This window comes from Mirounga leonina, unplaced genomic scaffold, assembly GCF_011800145.1.
Source record: "Mirounga leonina isolate KUSES-001 unplaced genomic scaffold, KU_Mleo_1.0 Mir_94, whole genome shotgun sequence".
NCBI classification, from domain to species: domain Eukaryota; kingdom Metazoa; phylum Chordata; class Mammalia; order Carnivora; family Phocidae; genus Mirounga; species Mirounga leonina.
The window spans coordinates 45,583,456-45,607,699 of NW_023270855.1; the positions used below are offsets into that span (position 1 = coordinate 45,583,456).

General features: G+C 58.2%; 1 protein-coding gene across 1 annotated transcript; it reads left to right on the top strand.

Annotated features, from left to right (window-relative positions):
- The first annotated feature begins 15,971 nt into the window (after nucleotides 1-15,971).
- COMP (cartilage oligomeric matrix protein) lies at nucleotides 15,972-23,639 on the top strand. Its single transcript, XM_034997659.1, has 19 exons — nucleotides 15,972-16,083; nucleotides 16,329-16,414; nucleotides 16,814-16,865; nucleotides 17,330-17,499; nucleotides 18,199-18,336; nucleotides 18,623-18,697; nucleotides 18,792-18,950; nucleotides 19,058-19,162; nucleotides 19,251-19,358; nucleotides 19,564-19,723; nucleotides 20,237-20,355; nucleotides 20,558-20,610; nucleotides 20,714-20,895; nucleotides 21,076-21,254; nucleotides 21,366-21,414; nucleotides 21,759-21,955; nucleotides 22,590-22,762; nucleotides 23,224-23,363; nucleotides 23,449-23,639. The coding sequence occupies exons 1-19, from the start codon at nucleotides 16,005-16,007 to the stop codon at nucleotides 23,493-23,495; spliced, it is 2,271 nt and encodes a 756-aa protein (XP_034853550.1). The 5' UTR covers nucleotides 15,972-16,004; the 3' UTR covers nucleotides 23,496-23,639.
- Nucleotides 23,640-24,244: the final 605 nt, after the last annotated feature.

The window sequence follows — 24,244 nt, forward strand, 5'->3', positions numbered from 1 at the left end:
ATCCTTAAAAAAAGTCATTGTTGATTTGAATTCAAATTCAGTTGGGCATCCTATATTTTTGTTTCTTTTTTCATTGCAGTAAAGTACACATAATATAAAATTTGCCATATTAACTATTTTTAGGCATAAAAATCCATTGGCATTTAGTACATTTACAATGTTGTATAAACACCACCGCTATCTAGTTCCAGAACTTTTTCATCAACCCTCCCCCCGCCACCCCAAACAGAATAGACATCTGTATCTTATCTGGCAATCCTAGCCCCGGGACAAAAACTATAAATGCATATTCTTGTCCATCTCATGGGAATGTGAACTGTTTCTCATTCTTTCTTTCCTTCCTTTTTTTCCCCCATCCTTCTTTCTCATTGAAATAGAGAAGAATGTGTTCACCCACCCAGTGGCCATGAGCCACACGCATGTGCCACTTACCAGGGATAAGCTCCGGCAAGGCTCCCCAATACGGCCCAGCAGCTGGATGGGGGCAGCTACTCACTCAGGCCTGTGGGGGTCCACGGTCATTCTCTGGTGTCCATCTAGGGTCTACAGATGCTGACTGGAGATGTAAAGGGACCCACACCTTCCATTCTTCAGGCCTTTGATGGTGGCCTCCCTGCAGGTGCAATATCCGTTATCTTTTACTGCTTTGGCAGGGGTGGGGGGCAGTTTCAGAAGCCTCCTACAGCCTTCCCCACTCTTAACCCCCAGGCCAGGAGCTCAATGGTCGGAAGCAGGTCCACCAACTCTTATCAGCTCTGATCACACACTGGGAGCCCAGTGAGCCGGGCCACGGTGAGCCGAACTTTCTCTGGGACTCTGTCCATTCCCTGGACCCCCAGCCCTCAGTCTGCAGATGGCCACTGTGACTTGTTGGTCTCTGGGGATCAGTGTCAACTCAGCCTCTGGGTCTGATAGTCCTTGAAATGTCTGGGCGCCCCCTTCCGCAGTGAACGGTGACTCGAGTTCAGGACCGCAGGTCATCGTGGGGAAGGACTGGGGGCTGTCATGGCACCTGACCACCTCCTCCATCTGGCTCAAGCCTGAGAATCACACAAAGCGATTGTGGCTTTATTGGGGCGCCCGGCCTCGGCATCCTACTCCTATCTTCCTTTCTCAGGTGATGGATGTTAATTAAAAGGCACCTTCGGTGGCTGCCCATCCATCTCATCCAGAGAGACATTTTTTTTTAAAGGTTTTATTTATTTATTTGATACACAGAGAGAGAGCACGCGCACAAGCAGGGGGAGTGGCAGGCAGAGGCAGAGGGAGATACAGACTCTCTGCCCGATGTGGGACTCGATCCCAGGACCCTGAGATCATGACCTGAGCCTCAGGCAGATGCTCAACCAATTGAGCCACCCAGGTGCCCAAGAGAGACATTTGTTAATTCTATTCACCATCTCCATGACTCAGTGGGGGTTTTACCACCTTGCCTGGCATATCAACCGCGTTCTCCCAGAGATGGAACCAACAGGATATGCATATATTGGGCAACCTCTCTGGTCCCCTCCCTCCTCTGGAGCTTTGTACTATCACTTTGCTATCGCTCAATAAATTTGCTTTTCTGCCCCCCCCCCCAGAAAAAGGATATGCATATGTCAAGAGACTTATTGCAAGGAGCTGGCTTATGCAACCATGGGGGCTGACCAGTCTGAAATTCGTAGGGCAGGCGGGCAGCCTGGAGTCTCATGCAGGACCCGATGCCACAGTCCACAGGCTGACCCAGACTCTCCATAACCAAACTCAAGCCAGGCTCCTCTGAACCCACTTCTCGACTAGGCCTGAACCTTGGCCCTCTAAAGACTCACTAACATGGTGCCTAAAGGCTCAAGACCTCATCCCTAGGATGACCCTAGCCCCTCTTACAGTACCTACCTGAGAAAACTCAAGGCTGCTCAAGGAACTGGCCATTTGTTCCAGCAGCACCTGAAGGTGGGCCCCATCTCCCAGCCTCTGGGGCCGAACTTCAAGAAGGACCAGTTAGCAAACCCAGATGGGTTTCGCAAGGACCAAGCCCTCCCTCCTTTCAGTTTTTTGTACTTGTTCAGTTCCCTGACTGTGAAGCCCCCCTCACCCACCTCCCCATTCCCCCATTCTCCCTGTAAAGTGCCAAATTGATGTTGAGTTCACGCCACCCTGGGCCCTTTGCCTACTGCAATAGTATGTTACTGACTAAAGTCTGTCCCGACTTCAGCTAGAGTCTGGCTTTACCTTGGACAAGCTGGAACTTGTTTTGCTCTCGAGGCCTTTCAGCTGACTGGATGAGGCCCACCCCAATTACTTAGGGTCAAATGGTGTGGATGTTAATCACATCTACGAAATATCTCCACGGCAACACCCGGGCTGGTGTTTAATAGTCGACTGGGCGTTAAGGCTTAGCCACGTTGACATGTAAAACTCTCCACGGCACTGTCTTAGGACAATCGAGGGCTCTGGCAGGCCGGTTCCCTCTTGTTCCCACTGTGTCCCCAGCGCCCGATGGGGACTGGTGCACAGTGGGACAGTAGTAGGTGTTTGTTGAGTGAATACACGATGGAAAATACATCAGCCCCTGGCTTTAGCCCAAGCCTCTAGGGAATTTCTCCCCGGTCTGGGGGACGGGGCGAGGGGGACTTTGCTCGGGTAGAGAGTCTCTGCAGAGCCTGGACCTCCGAGGAGAGCAGAGGAGGACGGGTGGGGTCTGAGCTGCTCTGCTGAAGGAACAGCAGCGTGACGAGGCCTTTCCACTCTGCGGTCAGACTCCTGGCCCCGAGAGCCATAAAACAGCCCTGCTTGGACTAGAAACATTTTCCTTTAATATGTTCCTGGAGGCGTTGGCAGAGCCTGTAAGGAAAATTCCAGGGGAATAGGGAGAGAAGTCTTCAGCAGCCACTGAGGGCTGGGAGGCGGTGGCCATACCCGTGGCTCTGGGGGGACCCAGCTGTCTTGAGGGGAGGGTGAGGGACCCGGGCAGGGCCAGGGAGCTGTCACTGTGTTATCTGGGTCTGGGAGGATCCTGGGGACTGATGGACCTCCCTGGGCCCTGTGGTGGTGGGGATGGCGGGCGGCCTCACCAGTCAGAGGCAGTTCTCCACAGGAATTTGTATAAAGCCGCCTGGAGCTGGTCTCAGCAAGCATGAGCATGTTGACCCCACAGGGCGCTGAGGTCTGGGGAGGGAGCCTCCAAGGGCCTGGCACAGGGCGATGGGGTACAGGTCTGATGTGCCTTCTGCTCACTCACCTCCTATGGTTCCCCATTGCCCTCGGATGGTATCCAGACACTGTCATCCCAGGTGCTGTCATCCCATCCAGCTCCATCAGCCCGTCTCCCCTCACCCCATGTGTACCCAGTTCTAAGAACGCCACCTCGTTCTCTGTCACCCCCAGGCCTTTGCTCACACTGGGGCCTACCACCCCAAGCACCCTCTGTGGCCTCTGACCTGGCTTATTCCTATCCCTCCTTCAGTTGGAGCTTAGAGGTCCTTCTTCCTGGTCCCCCGTGGCTGCCTGTGTGCCCCCCATCACGGCTGCAACCATCCTGGCTGAGATGCAAGTCCTGGTTACAGATCCTGGGGTGTTGCCGTGAATCTGACCTCCGAGGGGAGGTCAGGGGGTCTCGGAGGGACAGATGTTTCTCAAACTTTGTCAGTGGGACTGGGTATGTCCCTTTGTCCCCAAGAAGACACAACCCCACCTACTACGGGCCAGGCACAGTGGTACGCCCCAGGGGATAAAACACAGTTTGCATTTGCATGAACACACCAAGATGATAACTTCAAAGATTGGAGAGTATTTGGAAGAAAGTTGGGTGGAGGTGTTTCTGCTCAGGGGTTGGCGGAGGCCTCTGAGGTGCTAACATTTAAGCCGAGACTTGAAGGAGGATAGGAGAGTATTGTGTAGCTATGGGAGATGAGCATTCCAGACAGAAGGGATGACTCGTGGGGCCCTGGGGCAGGAAAGGACTTGGGGGCTGGAGGGACATGGAGGAGGCTGGCGTGGCTGCAGCCTAGTGAGCAAAGGAGGAGGAGACCCTCTAGAGGGATGGGCTGAGGCCAGATCACACGGGGCTCTGCAGGCTGCAGAGAGAAGGTGGGTTTTATTCTGAGAGAAATGAGGAGCCATGAAAGGTGTGTGAGCGGGAGGGGAACACGATCTGATTTGTGATTTTGAGACATCCCCTGCGGCTGCTGTGGGGAGGAGGCGAGGGCCGCGTCTGGGCAGGAGTCGGGAGGGCGGAGACCAGGACCGGCTGGCAGGAGAGGACAAGTGGTTGGATTTGGAAGCTGAGGGGACAAGAGCTATTGATGTCCTGGACAGAGGGGGGCAGGGAGGAGTCTCAGACACCACCCAGGTCTCAGGCCCAGCGCTGAGTGAATGGTGGGGTCGTTGTCGGAGACAGGAAGACTTGGAGAGATGACGTCAGGAACGGCCCCACCTTGGCCGTGCACTTGTGGTGTCTGGTTGGACCCATGAGCCTGGGCTGGGATGGCCAGGCTCCAGATGGAACCATGGGCTTTGCAGGCCAAGAGTGGCCTTCGGTGTCCGGGCCTGGATGGGGCCCACCGGGGAGAGGCAGGCAGGGGGCAGGGGCCAAGCCCTTGACGCCCAACTTTTGTGCACCATGCCGGGCCCACCCCAGGTCCTTTTGTTCCAGCTGGAAACCGGGACCAAATCGAAAGGTCCAGATGTGGAGTTGGACACGGTCCTGTGACCGTGCGGTTTGGGAAGGCCCAGCAGCCAGGCGTCCAGTGGGTCAGGCCTCCGTGTGGCCCGGCCGGGTGTGGGGGGCAGGATGGCTTCGGCTTTGAGTCTCTGGCTGCAACAAAGGTTAAAAAAATAATCACCAGCACTGAGATCTGGCCCCTCCCAGCATCAACTCCAGCGCCGGTGGAAAAACAGGTCCCGGGACCCCCGCCAGCCCACAGGCCTGAGACTTGCCCAGGGGGCCCGCCCCGTTCATGAGCAGTGGCAGGGGTCAAGAGGGCATAAAGCTGGATCCCAATCTTTCTCTACCGGGGTGACTCAGTTTCCCGTCTGGAAAATAGGACATTGCTCTAGAATCACATCATGCTCAAGTTCTCCTGAAACACCTACGGGTCACCAAGCCCCCCTCCCCCTCTCCAGGTGCTGGGGACTTGAATGTTGGACAAGCCAAGCCTGGCTCTGCCCTCACAGTCTCCCAGGCAGGTGGGATGAGATGCAGGATTCGCTGGACAAGGGCTGTCACATCCCTGGGCCTTGGTTTTTCCATCTCTATGATGGGGAGAAAAATAGCAGCTACCTCTGAGAGTCATCATTATTCCTGTGACAGCTTCCCCTTATGGGACTGTTTATGACCCAGCCTGGAGCACCAGGTGGTCCCAAATCTTCCAGGCCAAGGGGGCAAGTTGGCTGTTTAAAATCAGGTTCTCGGGGTGCCTGGGTGGCTCAGTTGGTTGGGCGACTGCCTTCGGCTCAGGTCATGATCCTGGAGTCCTGGGATCGAGTCCCACATCGGGCTCCCTGCTCGGCGGGGAGTCTGCTTCTCCCTCTAACCCTCCTCCCTCTCATTCTCTCTCTCAAATAAATAAATAAAATCTTTTTTTTTTAAAGATTTTATTTATTTATTTGACAGAGACAGAGACAGCGAGAGCAGGAACACAAGCAGGGGGAGTGGGAGAGGGAGAAGCAGGCCTCCCGCTGAGCAGGGAGCCCGATGTGGGGCTTGATCCCAGGACCCCGAGATCATGACCTGAGCCGAAGGCAGTCGCTTAACCAACTGAGCCACCCAGGCGCCCCTATAAATAAAATCTTAAAAGAAAAAATCAGGTGTTCTGGGGGCGCCTCGGTGGTTCAGTCATTAAGCGTCTGCCTTTGGCTCAGGTCATGATCCCAGAGTCCTGGGATCGAGCCCCGCATCGGGCTCCACACTCAGCGGGCAGCCTGCTTCTCCCTCTCCCATTCCCCCTGCTTGTGTTCCCTCTCTCTATCAAATAAATAAATAAAATATTTTTAAAAAATTTATTAAGATGGTAAATTTTTTTTAAAGATTTTGTTTATTTATTTGAGAGAGAGAGAGAATGAGAGAGGGCACATGAGAAGGGGGAGGGTCAGAGGGAGAAGCAGACTCCCTGCCGAGCAGGGAGCCCAATGCGGGACTCGATCCAGGGACTCCAGGATCATGACCTGAGCCGAAGGCAGTCGCTCAACCGAGCCACCCAGGCGCCCCTAAGATGGTAAATTTTATGTTATGTGTTTTTTACTACAATAAAAGCTGATTTTTTAAAAAGAGGGAAAAAAGGTAGAGTTTGGAATCTGGTCTGCCTCTTTTTTTTTTTTTTAAAGATTTTATTTATTTATTTGAGAGAGAGAATGAGAGATAGAGAGAGCATGAGAGGGGGGAGAGTCAGAGGGAGAAGCAGACTCCCTGCCGAGCAGGGAGCCCGATGCGGGACTCAATCCCAGGACTCCAGGATCATGACCTGAGCCGAAGGCAGTCGCTCAACCAACTGAGCCACGCAAGCGCCCTCTGATCTGCCTCTTGTTTACTGTGTGGCCCCGAGCAAATGTCTTACCCTCTCTGGGCTCCTGTTTGTTCCCTGCCTCCCTCCCTCCCAGCTCTGGGTCAGGGTCACCACCTTGATTTTACGGGTTCCCTTCAAGTCTGCGTTTCCCCGTTTCAGCCCTCTGGGGCTCGAAGCAGCGCTGGGAGCAAGGGAGCTGAACATCACTTGAGCTGCCTTGGAACTGGTGATGGGGTGAGGAGGTCCCTCCTGTGGGCTCCTCCACTATGAGCCAGCCATTTGGAAATAACAGGCTGGCAGTAGCAGCCGTTCTGGGCAAAGCCTGTTTCCTGTGATGTTCAAGGTTGCTTGGTACCCACGAGAGGTCAAGAGGCCACCAGAGTAGGAAAGGGCTTTGGCTGGGCCTGCAGCCGCCCCCAGCAGCACCCTTCCAGGGAAGCCTGGGTCACAGCTGGGACTGCCACCCTTCCCAAGGGCAGAGGGCAGCAAGGAGGGCCTCTCATAGTGTTTGCAGACAGAGGGAGAGAATGGGGCCTTGGCACGCTGCCAGAATCACCCCCCATTTAAAGCAGGTCAAGCCTAACAGCCTGTGATCCAGAAAGCCCACCGAGGCAGGAGTGAGGGGTGGGGGATCCAGTCTCTACCATTTGCCTGCTCAGAGTGGCATCCAGGAGGGGCTGACCACCACCACCGACACCGCCCCCCCCCCCCCCCCCCCAACACACACCTAGAGAGGCTGGCTCGGGCCAGGGCACAGTGATTGGTCCTGGGAAGGGCATGGGACCTGAGCTGGACCAATGAGAGTTAGCCCTGAGATCTCCGCTGCGCCTATCAGGGGAAAGGTGCTCCGTTTCCTCCAGACCTGGGCTAGGAGAGATCTAAGCCTGGCCCGCCTGGCCCGCCTGGCCCCTAGGGGCAGGAAGAGAGCCGACCACTGAGACGCAAATCAGAGCCACGACGAGATACCACCTCACACCCACTAGGCTGGCCGTCATCACAAGCGGAAAAAATGAGTGTTGGCCAGGCTGCGGAGAAGCCGGAACCCTCAGGAAGTGCTGGAGGGCCTGTCAGTGGCCTGGCCTCTGTGGAAAACAGGGTGGCAGGTCCTCAGAAAGTCAGACATCGAGTTATAGGATTCAGGGATCTCACTCGCCAGTTACATACTCCAGGGACACGTTCACCGCATCCATTCCGCACAATCGCAAAAGGGTGGGCACAACCCAGCTGTCCAGCCACTGGAGGATGGATACACGAAATGTGGTCCATGCGTCCAATAAAATGCTAGTTAGGCATGAAAAGGAACGAAGCTCTGATACAAGCTGCAACGTGGATGAACCTTGAGGACACGCTCGGTGAGAGAAGCCAGATGCAAAAGGACACATGTTGTATGACTCTGTTTATATGAAACGTCTAGAACAGGCAAATCCATAGAGACAGAAAACAGATTAGTGGTTGCCAGGGGCTGGGGAGTGCCTACTAATGGGGACCAGGTTTCCTTTTGGGAGGAGAGGAACATGTTCTGAGATAGAAGGGATTATTGTGGGGTATCACGAATGTTCTAAAAACCACTGAATTGCACACTTCATTATTGTTGAGATGATACATTTTATGTCATGGGTATTTTACCACAAGCTCTTTTTTTTTTTTTTTTTTTTGAAGGAAGAAGAAGACAGCTGACAGACACAGATCCTGGAGGCTTCATTTGGGGTCTGGATCCAGCCATGCCTGAAGGCAGACCTGCCATTGGGGTAAGGCAGCAAGAGATGGGCTTTCTCTCCCTATAACTTGGCATTTCAGAAAGTTAGCTGTGTTTGTTCTTGCCCATGTCCCCATCATGATGAGAAGAGCCTCACCGAAGGTGCTGGAGGCCTCAGGAAGGTCCAAACCTCACTCCCTAGCCCTCTGCTTTGCAATCTCTAAGATGAGAGGGGGGCAAGGTCCCGCCACACTAGCAACACCAGGTCCCAGTATGCACTCACTAGGATGATGCTTCATTGTCCATCACAGGCCTGTGAACAAGGTGTTCTGAGCTCAGCTAAGGGAAGAAATTGCCGGGGCCCATGTTCCTGCCTTCCATGCCATGCCACCTTTAAGCAAACTGCCAGGGCCTCAGGAGGAAGGTGGCTGGGGCCCCGAGAGGCAGCCCGGCTGGGTGCTGATGAGCTCACGCTTAGCATCTGATAAGTTTGGGTTCATGTCTTGGCTCTGGCCCTCTGTGATCCTGGGCCAGCTCTTTCCCGTTCTGGGCCTCAGTTTCCCCTCTCCAAAACAGACTGGCTGTTCTGGGTCTTGGGTGCGGGGTCTGCTGGGTGAACAGTTGCTGTCTCAGGAGAGCTCGTTAATACACGGATGTGTCTGGTGGCATCCGAGCTGGACTAGGACTACTGGTGTGGGCAGAGCTGGGAGCTGGGAGAGGGGACGGGGACAGCTTTCCAGTTTACTGCGCCCCTCCCCCCCGGAGAGGGATGCGGCCAGGATACATCCTCCCCTCTGTGCTGTGTTGCTATTGGCTTCTGAAAGGATAGGGATGTAGAAGTAACTCGTTGATTCTTTTTCCACTTGCTGCCGAGCACTCAGCGTCCCGGCGCGCCCGGCCGGAGACTGGTACTGTTCCCAGGCACCTGGACGGCTTCGCTTGGCCCTGGCACAGGGACTCACTGAGTGTTTGGCGGCTGGCGGGCTCCGGGCGTCGGCACATGGCGTGGTCCTTCTCTCCTGTGGCTGCTCCAGAGATGGGGGTGGAAAGCGCCTCGTAGCTCCCGGACAGCCAACGCATGAGGGTATGGCCAAGAGGGCGGTTCTGTTGGGGTCAACTCGGAGACTCCCTCCTGTGGCACCTCAGATGTGGGATGCCCCCGTGCCGTGTCTCCAGCCTCCCTGGGGCCCTGTGGCTTCCACCATCCTACAGCTCCGTGCTCCCACTGACTGGCAGCCACATCACCCTAGGCCCGTGGCTCTGTAACACCACGGTCCCGCAGCTCTAGGATCCCACAGTCCTGTGGCTTTAGCACACTGTGGTCCTCTGGCCCCATTGACCCATGACGCTATGACTTTGTCATTCCTTAGTTCTGTGTCTCCTTGTTCTGTGGTCTCATGACTCAGATTATTTGGAACTTCATGACTCTAGAAAAGAGTAAGTCATTCACACCAGTGGGAAATAGAGTCAGGAAGCCTCATGAGGTGGGTGTTCCAGAGACACCCCCCCCCAGCACCATGTGGACCAACAGCAACAGTGACATCACCCCTTTTCCAGAAGGCTCCATGGAGCCGTCATCGTTCCACAGCTCCCTCTCAGACTGCCCTGACAGTTGCCGTGGTTTGGCCATTCCTGGAGGGTTTTATTAAACACCTCAGTCTCCCTCTGTGGCGCAGGAATATGGACACACAGGCCAGACAGCCTGGTCTGGCCTGAGGGAGTAACCTTTAGGTTAGGGTGAGTAGGGGCCAGCCAGGTAAAGAGCAGGAGGAAGAGTGCTCCAGGCAGAGGGTACAGCCTGTGCAAAGGTCCTGAGACGGGGAGAAGCTGAAAGGTGAGAGGCCCAGAGAGGCAGCCACTGAGGCCTAATTGTTCACCTCCCTTTGTCTCAAGTAGGGCAAAGGGAACAGGGAATGGACAAAAAACACCTACTATGTGCTTCAGTTTCATTCTCCCATTGACTCCTTATAGTGATTTCTGAATGGGGTTGCCACATAGCCAGAGAGGCTCCTGGGTGGGGTCCAGCCAGCCAGCCAGCCAGCCACCCATTCACCCACCCCCCCACCCCCCACCCACCTATCCACTCACTCATCCATTCATCTGCCCAACCACTTGACTGTCCATCCATCCACCCAGCCAGCCAGCCATTCCATCTATCTACCTACCCATCATTTATCCATCCATCCATCCATCCATCCATCCATCCATCCATCCATCCATCCATGATCCATCCATCTATCCACTCATCCCCAACCCATCCAACAATACAAACATCCATCATCCATCCATCTATTCATTCAACCACGCACCCACTCATCATCCTTCCCATCTGTCACCCATCCATCCATCCACCTACTCACCCGTGGAGCGCAAACATGGTTCATGGCTCTGTCCCTGCACAGGGTTCCCATCACCACATCCCTCCCCACTCCATTGCTCCCTCACCTCTCTGCTCCAGCCACGCCTGCCTCCTCGGTGAACCTCCAATGCATCAGACATCTCCCACCTCTGGGCCCTTTGCTGTGCCCTCTGCCTGGGATGCTCATCAGCCAGAACCCATTCACCTGCCCTGGTCTTGGCACCAACATCCCCCCACAGTGGCCTCCCTGACCCCTGGGCTTCGTTCCCTGCAGTCCAGCTGGCTCCTCCTTCCGAGCAGCAAGCACTCCATGCCCCTGCGTGCACTTGTCCACCTTCGAGACCACCCACCTCGGGGCTGAAAAGCCAAGACCACCTCCTCCCTATTGGCCATGTGGCAAGGGGTCTGTATGGTGGACGAAATTGTCTAATTTCATCCCACTGACCAATGATCATTTCTTTGGCACCCATTGTGTGCCAGTCTTCCTACATTGGGGCTGGGGCTCCTCCCTGCCCAGTACCCTCCCTCCCACACTGGCCCATGCCCTGGTCTGGGCCACTGCCTGCCAGGCAGCCGGTGGGTAAACACACCCCGCCCTCAGCCTCCCGCCCCATCCATCCCTGACCTGAACAAGGGCCTCCTGTTAATGAGCTGGGGTGGGGGCCAGAGAGGGACAGGAAGAGGGAGGATGAGGAAGGATGAGGAGTCGGGGTCAGGGCCCTGCTTCCTGTGCTCTCTGCTGCCCACCCACCCATCCTCCCGACAGCTGCAGAAGCCTGGGTGGGGGACCCTCTCCCTATGGCCTTTGTGGGGAGGGGAGTGTGTGACTTCCTTCTTTGAGCATCCGGTGCCCAAACTGAGGCAACAGGACGAACCTGCCTCTCTGAGCCTCAGTTTGCCCATCTGTAGAGTGGGGACATTAATGAGTGCCTCCATGGAAAAGTGCTCAGCACACTTCTTATGTATGGGCTAACTTACTCAGTTCTCATGATGACCGTAAGATGTGGGGGCTCTTGTTGTCCCCATTTCACCTGGGTTTTTACTGCTCCTGTTAAGGCGCCCAAAACTTTAGCCATTTCTCTTCTTCACTTCATTAAACACACAGAGAGAAAGAGAGAACAAAACTTGTGTAGTTAGCCCCACAGGCTGTCTCTCTCCCTGTAACACAGACACAGACTTGTTTTACTATTACCCTACAAAACTCTCATTAAATGTGAGAGGAAAGGAGAGAGGAGCAAGGTGCTGATTTGCCCTGAATTATAACTTCATTCTCCAAAATCGGTACCCGCTGAATGCCACATCGGTCAATTCCAGTCAGTTCCTCATGAGGTGAAGTTCCTTCTCCCCTGCAATGATTGTTCAGTACACTCACTAACCTTGAGAATTCAAAATTTACATGATAATAAACTTTTGAAGGTGGCTCTGCCCTTCCCCCCCAAAAAAAAGGAAAGAAAAAAGAATAAACCGAGGCACAGACAAGTTAAGCAGCCTACCTCAGGCCCCACAGCAGAGCTGGGACACACGACCCAGGGCCCCCTGTCGGGGAAAAAAGCAAGACCTTCATCGCTGTGCCCTGCTGCCCTGCATGAGGAGTTCCTGCCTCCTGGGGCCAGGAGAGGGGGAGCAGAAACGGGAAACCCACACATGTGGTATGGCAAGGTTTTGAACCCTTGGCACTTGCTCAATAAAATTGTAGCCACTATATTTATTGTTATCTCCTTTCTTTATCAGCACTTTCCTGGGCACCTGGGATGGAATGGGGACAGGGTTGGGGCAGATTGGAAACCGGGAGCGTAGGCAGGGCTTCCTGAAGTTCACAGTGTAAGTCGGGGTGGGTGTGCCCGACTCCAGTGTCTGGGTGGCACCCTGGCACCCACTCCCATACCCCCAACTACTTGGTCCTTCTGGAGAGATGGGTCCAGTGGGGCCGTCTGAGGCAGGCTGGGTCAGACTCTCAGCTACGGATGCAGCCGTGGCCAAGTGGCCTCCCTCATGGCCCTGATGAATTCCCCAGACCCTGGGCCTGTGGCCGGACCCGCCCAAGGCAGGGCAGCTGCCTTCCCGACATACTTTCCCTCTGGATTCACGAGAGGCGGCTGGGTAAGCTGGGGGCGCCCACATGTCTCCTGGCCCAGCAAGCCCCTGCCAGGAAGGGCCCGGGGGCCCCATCACACAGGCACCAGCCCCTCTGCCCCAGCCTGGCCAGGGTCCCAGAACCACTGGGTCTGGTGTGATGGGAAGGGGAGCCGGCTGGGGCGCCAGCCAAAGGCTCAGGCCAGGAGGTCCTGGGCAGCAGAATCTTCACAGCTAATGAGGGGCCTGGGCCAGCACTTCTTGTCTGGATTCTGGGGCCAAGGGCAATGAGGGGGGTGTGAAGGCCTTAGGGGTCCCGCCTTCCCCAGTTCTAATTCCTGCTGTGTGACCTCGAGCTGTCTCGTTTCCTCTCTAAGGAAAATGTGAATAAGGGCAATCTGAGGTGTAAGTGACATAGTATATACGTTCCATATTGTATAGCAAGGCTAATACTGGAGCCAGACATCAGGCACAGGTTAGCTCATTCAATTCTCTCAACCATGATCACTCGTATTTTACAAGTGAGGAAACTGGGGCACAGAGAGGTCATGCAACTTGCCCAAAGTCACACAGGAAGGCTGAGCCCAGCCAACATTTGAACCTAGACCATGTGACCCCCAAGTCTGTTGTAAAGTATAGTGGGGGCAGGTATTACTATTATTAATAGTAAATAGTAATTAATAATGATTAATAGTAAGTATTAATATAATTAATAGTAATAGTAATGATGTCACATGAATGATAAGGAATAAGAAGTGACATGCTAATCCTAGTAGGTAACCTCACAGCTCACCAGCCTCCTCTCTCTGCACCGAGGGATCCCCAGGCTGTGAGAGACAGAAGGAAACAGAGACAATCCCAGTTCCCAGAGTCAGGCCATCCCAACCTTTTCTGCCAGGAATATTCTGCCAGGGGTCCCAGAGGGCTGTCATACAGCCGCCAGCCCCTGAGCCCAGCCCGGGAAGAGCACGGAGGGCTCCATGGAAGAGGAGGCATCGGAGCCTGGACTTGAAGGATGGAAGAAGGTATTTGGGGTGATGGGGAACAGTATCTGCGAAGACCGGGAAGGACACCTGGAGTAAGTTATTCTGTAATGTGAGAGTGGTGTGGTGTGCTTGAGAGAAGGAATCACCGCCTGGAAGGAGGATTTCAGGGTTGGTGAGATCCAGGAGGCAGGATCGTGAAAGCAGACTGCTTTTCTGGGCCTCTGTTGTCTGATCTGCAAACTGGGACATCCTCAGGACCTCTGCCTTTACCGTTCCCCCTGCTTGGAATGCCCTTCCCTGCATCTCCCCGTGGCCTGGCCATGAACAAGGCCACGTGCGTCCAAGTCCCAGCCTCGTGCCCAGCCTGTGGCAGAGGCCTGGCTTCCATGCGCCCTTGTCTCAGCTGCATGAGGCACACGCAAGCCCACAGGCCCTGCTGGAGGTGTGGTTTTCCCAAGAACTCCAGTGCCAGCCGGGAGCGGCCCCCAGGTGTGCTGGGCGCCAAGGAAAACAGGAGGTGAGCTCATGGCCCGGCCTCAGGCAGCAGGCAAGGTGGGCACTGTCAGGGCGCAGGCTTCACTAGAAATGCCCACATTGGGGCTGACTGCTCCCACCTAGTCTCCCTGCCAGGCCCAACCCCTCCTACTCACCCTCTGCAGCTCCCTATTGCCCTAGAAGACAGCCTGAGCTCCGGACCACTGGCACTGCATCTTCTGAGCCCCAACATCTCTCCACGCTGAGATCATTCCTTCTAACAGACCAGGCTCATTTCTGTCTCAGGGCCTTTGCATATTCTGTTCCTCTACCTGGAATGCATACCACCATCTTTTTGCCTGGCCATGTCCTCCTCACCTTCCTGGTCCGAGTTTAGTGTTCCCTCCTCCTCTGAAAAGCCTACCCAGGTTCCCCCCAACCCCACCCAACCCACCCCACCCCAGGCTAGGTCAGGCACCTCACTGGGTCTCCCACTGCTGCCTGTGTATCCCCATCACAGCTCTGGCCCCTTTGGGTGATTATGCAGCTGCCTCCCCACCAACCTGGTCTCCCCTCGAGGGAAGAGCCCAGTCTGGCTTGTTCATCCTGTGTCAAGAGTCCGGCCTAGGACATGACACATAGTAGGTGCTCAGTGTGTGTTTGTAGAATAAATTAATGTGTCTGAAATTTCCCCACCTCCAAGCCATAGGTGCTTCCTCTGCTTATCTGAGTCCTTCCTTTCCTTGAGGTTTCCATTCCATCTCCTCTGGGAAGCCCTCGGTGACTTCTCTGCAGCCTCCCAGGAGAATAGATCTGGCTATGACCCTACTCTGACTTCACCCTTGCCCCTCGTGGTGGCCTTAGGCCGGCCACTTCCCCTTTCTGGGCCTCCGTTTCCTGATCTATACAATAGAGGCTTCGAGCACTTGGAGGGTGGGGTGGAGAGGGTTAACTCCAGAAAGTCGAGATGTTTTGTAGCTCAGGAGCGAGGCTGAGGCTGCGCTGGGAGGGACGATTTTCCTGATTAGCAGTAATTTTTATTTTTATTACAGGCTGTGCCCACAGGAGCTGGATTGGAGCTCGGAAGGTATGGCGAAGTCTCCACAAACAGAAGCCCTGGCCACCCCCCACAGACCTCCTCCTGCTGGAGCCCTTGAATTTGTGCGCTCCCCTGCTGAGGATGGACCTCCACACAGCCCATTACACAGATTGGGAAACTGCGTGGGCTCCGGGCCAAGCCGTCCCTACCTACCACTCACCAGCCAGAGAACCACAGAGAGGGAAGACCATAAAGCGGATGGGGAGGCACTCGCAACCCTCTAGACCTGGGCAGGGAACCCAAGAGTCCCCGCTCTCACTTGACTCCCCGTTTTCCTATAATAATGATAATCATTAACAATGATACTTATTACCTCCATTGTGCAGGGGAGGAAACTGAAGCACAGAAAGATGTCATTTGCCACATTTTGAAGCAAGTGAGGAAAGAGTGGAGGGCCAGTCAGCCTGACTTAAAGCAGAGGGCGGGGGTGGAGGCTAACCTTTAGCCTCTCTTGACTCTGTTTCCCCAAGTGAGAGCTGAGGGGAGACGCCACGGGGATCACCTCGTATTCAGCCATGTCCCACTCTTGGCATACAGCAGGCACTCAGTAAATAAGGGAAAGAGGGCTGGAGGGTGGTCCCACCTGACAACCTGCCCCACCGACCTCTACACTCAGTTTCCCCCGTGACTCAGTTTCCCCGCCGTGTCCAGGTTCAGCAACACCCGGCGGGGCCTTGAATGCAGAGACCAGTGCCATCTGTTTACCTTGCGGCTGGACGCTGGGCAGGGCCGGGGGTGGGCCGTCCCGGGAGCCGGCTGCGCCGCCGGGATAAATAGGCCCCGCGGCCTCGTGGGCAGCAGAGAGCGAGCTGCAGTCCAGCTCCCCGCCGCCGCCATGGTTCCTGCCGCCGCCTGTGTTCTCCTGCTTACCCTGGTCGCCCTCGGCGCGTCGGGTCAGGGCCAGCTACCACTAGGTAAGCCGCCCCTTCCCCCACGCGTGGCCTCGACCCCCAACCATACCGGAGGACCCGTGAGGCCTGGGGTCGCGGCTCCCAGGGGCTCGGGGACTGTTCACCGGGACGTGCAGGACGGAGGAAGCAGGCAGCAGGGCGGACGTTCAAGGAATGAGGGCGTCCCGGGTCCCTGCCGCGGCGCCGTGAGGACTGGTGGTGGGGGTCTCCAAACCCCGACGCCCCAACAGCGCCTCCTGTCGGCGCAGGTGCAGATCTGGGCCCGCAGATGCTTCGGGAACTTCAGGAGACCAACGCCGCGTTGCAGGATGTGCGGGAGCTGTTGCGGCAGCAGGTGCGGACCAGGGTGGGGAGACAGGGAGTGCGGAGGAGGGGAGAGAGGCGTGGAAGAGGAGGGGAGGGGAGGGAGGATGGGAGAAGGAGGTCCCGGTGGAGAGGGACAGGGTTCTGGGTACCAAGATCCGGGGAGGACGTTGTAGAAAAGAGGGAAAGGGGAGTCCCAGGGGTAGAAGGTTCCGCGGGAGAAGACAGGGGTCCGTGAGGGGATTAAAGTCCCAGGGAAGGAGGGGAGGGGCGGGGAGGATAGGGAGTACGGGGTGGCGGGGGGGGGGGGGACCCGGGGGGGGGGGGGGGGCCTGTGCGAAGGGAGTCGGGGGGGGGGGGAGGGGAGACACAAGGGAGGAAGAGAGGGATGGGGCCCCGCTGACTACACCCCATCCCCCCTGCACCGCAGGTCAAGGAGATCACGTTTCTGAAAAACACAGTGATGGAGTGTGATGCGTGCGGTGAGCGCCGCTGGGGCGGCAGAGAGGCGGCAGGCGGGAGCTGGAGAAGAGATGGGGAGACAAAGAGACAGCGACGATAAGACCGGGAGGAAAAGAGGCAGGAAGAGACGGAGGCTGACCGAGATGGAGAGATTGGATGAGGGATGGAGAGAGACGAACAAGGAGGGGAGACAGAGACTATGGGAAGGGAGATGGTGGACACACGAAAAGAAGCAGAGGCCGTGCGAGAGATGCAGGGAGATGCAGGGACGCTGAGGCAGAAGCAGAAAACGGACGGGCGCGGAGATACAGTGACTGAGAAAACCTGGCGGGCAGGGAGCGTGGTCCGGGGCGGGGTCCCAGAAAGCCCGGGACCTCGCCACGCCCCCAGGGGTGGCCCCCAGGACGGGGCGTGGTTCCGATAGACTCTGCCCACGCCCCACCCCCCGGCGTGGCCCTGACCAGCCCCACTTCACTCCCCGCAGGGATGCAGCCGGCGCGCACCCCGGGCCTGAGCGTGCGGCCCCTATCCCAGTGCGCGCCCGGCTTCTGCTACCCGGGCGTGCTCTGCACTCAGACGGCAAGCGGCGCGCGCTGTGGACCTTGCCCCGCGGGCTTCACTGGCAATGGCTCGCACTGCGTCGACGTCAACGAGGTGCGCTCGCCCCCCACCGCCCCGACGATCTCCCTAACGCCTGCCCCCACAACTGCCGACCTCCCCAACAATCTCCTCCCCCGCTGAGGGCCCTCACCCGGAGGACCCCTTCACCTCTGGGGGCGCACGTCCGGACGACCTTGCCGGCGGGGGGCCCTCACCCCGACCACTTCCCTCACCATCAGTGACTCCGGTCCCACCAACCCCCTCCGTAGCCAGTGACGCCCGCCCCGACCACTCTCCTACGGCAGAGAGCCCTCCGCCCCGACGACCCCCCTCACCTCCGGGGCTCACAAGCCCCAGCGGCGCTTCCACCACCGCGAGGCCCCCGCCCGGACGACGCTTCCCCCGCAGGACACGCACGCCCCGACGACCACTACCCCCCTCTGCTGGGGACGCCCGCCCTCGCAATTCCTTCCTCCACCCTTGAACACCCAGCTCTTCGGCTCCCGGGAACAGCCCCCTCCAGACACTCCCCTCTCTCCGCCAGGTCGCTCCCCTAGCCCCATCAAGGCAAAGTCGCTCCTGACCCCTGACCCCTGGGACGATGGCCTCTGCCCCACAGGGCACCCCCCTCCCCAAATGCTGGCTGATGGCCTCTGAATTTTCTAAGTTCAAGCCCCAAAAATCCTGAGGCGCCACTCTCGAGGGGGCCCACCTCCTGCATCCTCTGACCCTCCGTGGCCCTTCCTCCCCCAGTGCAACGCCCATCCCTGCTTTCCCCGCGTCCGCTGCATCAACACCAGCCCCGGCTTCCGCTGCGAGGCTTGCCCGCCCGGGTACAGCGGCCCCGCTCACGAGGGCGTGGGGCTGGCCTTCGCCAAGGCCAACAAGCAGGTGAGGGCCATGGAGGGGTGGGTTCCAGGAGGGAATTGGGGGGGGCGCCTCATTTTGTTCAATAAACTGGTCCTCCAGCCTTGCGGCCATTTTCCTGCCTCGCTTCAGCGGGAAGGGGTGGAGGACCGGGGCCTGGGGGATGGATAGGGGAAGGGTCCTCATCAGGATGGTTGAGGTTGGGGGAGGAATGGAGGGGAGAGGTAGGATGCAGAGGAGACGTGAACCGGGTGGGAGGCCTGAGGGTTTGTGCGTGTGGGCGGTGACCTCTGCGCTCCCTGCCTTCCAGGTTTGCACGGACATTAACGAGTGTGAGACCGGGCAGCATAACTGTGTCCCCAACTCCGTGTGCGTCAATACCCGGGTAAGGCCCGGGAGGAGTGGGGAAGGATCGAGACACTGGGGGTGGGTGCAAAGTGGCAGGCAGCCCAAGCTCACTGCCCGCGGCCCGGGCCCAGGGCTCCTTCCAGTGCGGCCCTTGCCAGCCCGGCTTCGTGGGCGACCAGACATCTGGCTGCAAGCGGCGCTCACAGCGCTTCTGCCCGGACGGCACGCCCAGCCCGTGCCATGAGAAGGCCGACTGCATCCTGGAACGCGATGGCTCGCGATCGTGCGTGGTGAGTGCGGGCGAGCAGGGAGGGGCGTGGCATGGGTATGAAAGAGTGAGGTGGGGTGGGATGGGTGGCGATCACGCCGGGGCACCTACTCACTACCCCACCCGCAGTGCGCCGTTGGCTGGGCAGGCAACGGGCTCCTCTGCGGCCGAGACACGGATTTAGACGGCTTCCCTGACGAGAAGCTTCGCTGCTCAGAACTCCAGTGCCGTAAGGTGGGCGGGGTCTCAAGGGCGTGAACTGGACGGCGATGGGCGGGGCTTCCCCGACCACGCCCCTCATGCCCGCTGTGCCCGCCCCTAGGACAACTGTGTGACGGTGCCCAACTCAGGGCAAGAGGACGTGGATCGCGACGGCATCGGAGACGCCTGCGATCCGGATGCCGATGGGGACGGGGTCCTCAACGAGCAGGTGGGGCCAACGTCGAGTCCTAGGCAAGGCTGGGTGGGGGTGTGGCTTGGGTGAGGAAAGTGACCTCAGAGGATGTGGACTCGGGGGTCCAGGAGGGATGAGGGTGTCTCTGCGGAGGGGGCGGGGCCTCGGAGATGGGCTGGTCTGGGGAGTGACGTTTGCCCCTCGAGGCCTACCCCCCCCTCCACCCGGCCCTGTCACCCAGGACAACTGTAAGCTGGTGCGGAACCCGGACCAGCGCAATGCGGACGGTGACAAGTGGGGTGACGCTTGCGACAACTGCCGGTCCCAGAAGAACGACGACCAAAAGGACACAGATCAGGACGGCAAAGGCGACGCCTGCGACGACGACATCGACGGCGACCGTGAGCGCAGCAGCAGAGGGGAGGGAAGAGGGCAGGGCCGGCAGCGAGGGGCGGGGCTTGCCTGGGGGCGGAGCTCGGCTAGTTTTGGAAGCCGCCGCGGTGAGCTCCCCTGGGCTCCAGGCACCACGATTGCGCTCTGGTGGGCGGAAAGATGCAAGCCGGGACACGACGCAGAGGGTAAAAGGCAGGAACATTTGGAGGAGGGGAAGGTGGACCCTGTGTCAGATGCTGCAGGGATTAAGTAGGAGCACAGAGACGTGAGCTTGGGGTTTAGTGCCAGGGAGGTGCCAATTTTACATTCACAGTGCCATTGGAAGGTCCCCCTGAGCTTCCCCTGTGAGAGCCAGTCCCCTCAGCCGCCGGCCATCATTAAGTCTCTGAGGTTTGGGCCCGTGCAGAAGCACTTGATTTAACTTCGTATCTACGGGAGAGGCGTGGTTTGCATCTGCCTTGCTGGTCAGCCTGGCCCCGCCCCCATCTTGGGATCCTGTGCTGTCCCCCTGCTTCTCGCAGGGATCCGAAATACGGTGGACAACTGCCCAAGGGTGCCCAACTCAGACCAGAAGGACAGTGATGGTGATGGTGTAGGGGATGCCTGCGACAACTGTCCCCAGAAAAGCAACCCAGACCAGGTGAGCGCGGGCCACACCCCAGATGGGTCAGATCCCTGAGATGAGCTCTAGACTAGTTAAGGAGACTGAAACCTAGTCTAAGCGCGGTGGGGGGTGTTCCGTGGGGTCAGGATGACCTTGGCTCTGGAACGGGGGTGGGGGTGGGTGGGAGGCTTCGGAATTTCCCTGCCCTATTTCGGACTCCTGCATCCTTCCTCCCCAGAGGGATGTAGACCACGACTTTGTGGGAGACGCTTGCGACAGCGACCAAGACCAGTAAGGATGCCATCTGGGGTGCGAGTGGGGACCGAGGGTGGGCGGCCCCGACCCAGCACTCTGGGAAATCTCACTGTCTCTGTGTCCCACCCACCAATTCTAGGGATGGGGATGGACACCAGGACTCACGGGACAACTGCCCCACAGTACCAAACAGTGCCCAGCAGGACTCAGACCACGATGGCCAGGGTGACGCCTGCGACGAGGATGACGACAACGACGGGGTCCCCGACAGTCGGGACAACTGTCGCCTGGTGCCCAACCCAAACCAGGAAGACGTAGACAGTAAGGCCGGGGGCGGGGCCTGTGGTGGGATTGGGGCTGGTGTGGAGACGTGGGCAGGTGTGGAGACCTGGGCAGGTGTGGGCGGGGCTGGGACCTGGTGTGGGCGGGACCGATAGCAGATGTGGGCGGGACCAGGTCTTGGGCGGGGCTGGCGCTGACCCCACCGCTCGGGTCTCTCAGGGGACGGAGTGGGCGACGCGTGCCAGGGCGACTTCGACGCGGACAAGGTGGTGGACAAGATCGATGTGTGCCCGGAGAACGCCGAGGTCACCCTCACTGACTTCCGGGCCTTCCAGACTGTCGTACTGGACCCCGAGGGCGACGCGCAAATAGATCCCAATTGGGTGGTGCTCAACCAGGTTGGGACTGGGCCCTGGCGGGAGGTGGTGGGAGCGGGTCCTAAGCTGGGGGCGGGGGAACCGAGGGCCCACGCGGCCGGCCTGAGGCCCTTCTTCCTTTGACCCCTTCAGGGTATGGAGATCGTGCAGACGATGAACAGCGACCCTGGCCTGGCTGTGGGTGAGACGAGGAGAGGGGCAAGGCGGTGCAGCGAGCTGAAAAGGGGGCGGGGTCAGAGGAGGGCTGGGGCGGGGCGGGGCCAGGGGCGGGTCCGAACGCAGGAAAGGCAGAGCCAGGTTGGGACTGGGCTCCGGGGGCCGGACAGTTCCGGACTCTGAAGGAGCGTGGCCCTAGGCGGTTGGCAGGCTCAGGGGAGTGGTCATGGCTGGCCTGGGGGGGCGGGGGGGATGGGGAGGGCCTGTGGGTGGGGATCTGGGCCTAGGAGGCAATTTGGACTCCAGGGGGGCGGGGGGGGGGGGGGGCCAGGGCTCCGGTGGGGGTAAAGTTAGCGTCCCTTCCCCCAGGTTACACGGCCTTCAATGGCGTGGACTTCGAAGGCACGTTCCACGTGAACACGGTCACGGATGACGACTACGCAGGCTTCATCTTTGGCTACCAGGACAGCTCCAGCTTTTATGTGGTTATGTGGAAGCAGATGGAGCAGACATACTGGCAGGCGAATCCCTTCCGCGCGGTAGCTGAACCCGGCATTCAGCTCAAGGTGTCTGTGGCCCTACCTGCCCTCTAGGTCCCTGTGCCCTTTAGGAGGCCCCAAATCCTTCTGCGGACTCCCAAAGCCTTTACAGCCCCCCAGCATCATTCTATGGATCTCAGAGTCCTCCCAGCCCTCCCCTGGGTCCCACAGGCCCTCACACACTCCCTCGGGGCCCCCCAATCTTCCTTTAGGCCCCAAAACCTTCTCATGGAGCCCTAAACTTTTCCTCAGATTCCAAATCTTCCTGCAGAACCTCTAGACCCCAGTATGTCACTGAAACCCTGTAGTAAATTCCCCAAATCTTCTAGCCCCCCGTTTATCCCATGGACACCCAAGACTTTCTATAGGTCACTAAGTCCTCTTGCAGACCCTTCCAAATCCTCTCAGAACCCAAACCTGTCCATGGACTCCCAAATCCTCTCATGAGATCCCGGACCATCCCTGCCCCCCATATCCCACCTACAAATCTCCAAGTGATCCTCAGAAAAGCTTCCTTGCAGGTCTCCCATCCAGGCACCCTAAGGCCTCCCACCACTGCCAAGACCTGCAGCTCCCCACCTGTCCCAGCAGGCAGGGTTCTGGGGGGCTCCAGTAGCCTGTGCGGTCTCTGACTCTGTTCCCCCGTCCCTGGGCTTGGCAGGCCGTGAAGTCCTCCACAGGCCCTGGGGAGCAGCTGCGGAACGCACTCTGGCACACAGGGGACACAGCATCACAGGTGCGACTGCTATGGAAGGACCCCCGCAACGTGGGTTGGAAGGACAAGACATCCTACCGCTGGTTCCTGCAGCACCGGCCCCAAGTGGGCTACATCAGGTGGGGACCCCACCCCTTGCCGATGGACCAGGAGTCCCTTGCTCTGTCCTGGCTCCTGGCGGTTCAGGGGGCCTCAGTCCCCTTATCTGTAAAATGGGAATGATACGGGCAATTAGATTAACTGTCTGGCTCTGGAACATGACCCTCCTCCTAAGACCCAGGACACAGCAGGTCCTCAGATAGAAGGTGGGGTCCTACTCACTCCCTGTTTCTCAGTCCCCACTCTGCACTGCCAGCAAGTCCAGGCACTCTGCTTAGCACCTTTTGTGTCCATCCTCTCATGCAGGGAAACTGAGGCTCAGCTCAGAAGCCCCACCTGCCCTAAGTGTGGCCCAGGCAGGGGGGAACACATGGCCCCCACTCCCAGACAGGAGGGGACCCATCTTCCAAGTCAGACGCCAAGGTCTCAGAAGGGAGGGCCTAGCCCAGGGCCCTGCCTCACCGTCCCATCCTCCTCACAGAGTGCGGTTCTACGAGGGCCCTGAGCTGGTGGCCGACAGCAACGTGGTCCTGGACACAACCATGCGGGGTGGCCGCCTGGGCGTCTTCTGCTTCTCCCAAGAGAACATCATCTGGGCCAATCTACGCTACCGATGCAATGGTGAGGGGAGCGTCCCGCCAGGGAGGGTGGGGAGTTCATCCTGCCCCAGCTCACCCCTTCTCGCTTGCTTGCCCTTTCTCCGCAGACACCATCCCAGAGGACTACGAGACTCAGAGGCTGCTGCAGGCCTAGGGATGGGGGTGGGGATCCATTGCTGGAAGATGGCCACCATCGTGGCCGCCCTTACTGCGACAAGCAGGGAACTTAACACCCGGCTCCAGGGGGTGGCTGCCCTAGAGGGGCTCAGAGAGGACAGAATAAAGCGTGTGTGCTGGAGTGGCTGGCTGCGAGCTCTGCTGCAGGTGGGGTGGGGCCTCTGAGGGAGCACTGGGAAAGGACCCCAAACCCAGGCCTGCCGCTGACTCCCTTCCTGACTGGCTAGGGCCCAACAACCTGACTAGGAGTGTCCAACCCCAATGTGGGAGGCCCCAGGCCTGCTGCTGCATCCTACCCACTTAAGGTCATGGGCCTGGATCCCACCGAGTGCCTGCTCCAGGATCCTGGGGTGGGGGTGGGGGGTCCTTCCCCTTCCAGACATTAGGCCCCACTAGCTGGCTAGGGCTGGGGATGAGGGGCTCCCGCCTGTGTGTCCATATGCATGTGTGTGTGTGGGGGGGTGCCTGTGTGTGGCTCCCACCTGGCATATCCCACTAGGCCCATGTTCCATCCCCGTTGTGGGGGGAAAAAAGGGGAGGAGGCAGAGACGAAAACATTGGATTTTTATTATGTTTCATTACAAAGGATGCAAAGGTACAAAGACAAAAGCGTCCACACCAGAGAGGATGGGCAGGGGCCGGCCGAGTGCGCCCTGAGCCGCCCGCCCCCACCCGCCATGGGCACCCAACCCACGGCCCACGGGACATCCACAGCAGAGTGTACAT

Coding starts and splice junctions, on each gene's coding strand:
- COMP (XM_034997659.1), top strand. CDS start 16,005: ATGGTTCCTGCCGCCGCCTGTGTTCTCCTGCTTACCCTGGTCGCCCTC. Junction 16,415..16,813: donor GGGAGCTGTTGCGGCAGCAG/GTGCGGACCAGG, acceptor CCTGCACCGCAG/GTCAAGGAGATCACGTTTCT. Junction 21,415..21,758: donor CGACCCTGGCCTGGCTGTGG/GTGAGACGAGGA, acceptor CCCTTCCCCCAG/GTTACACGGCCTTCAATGGC.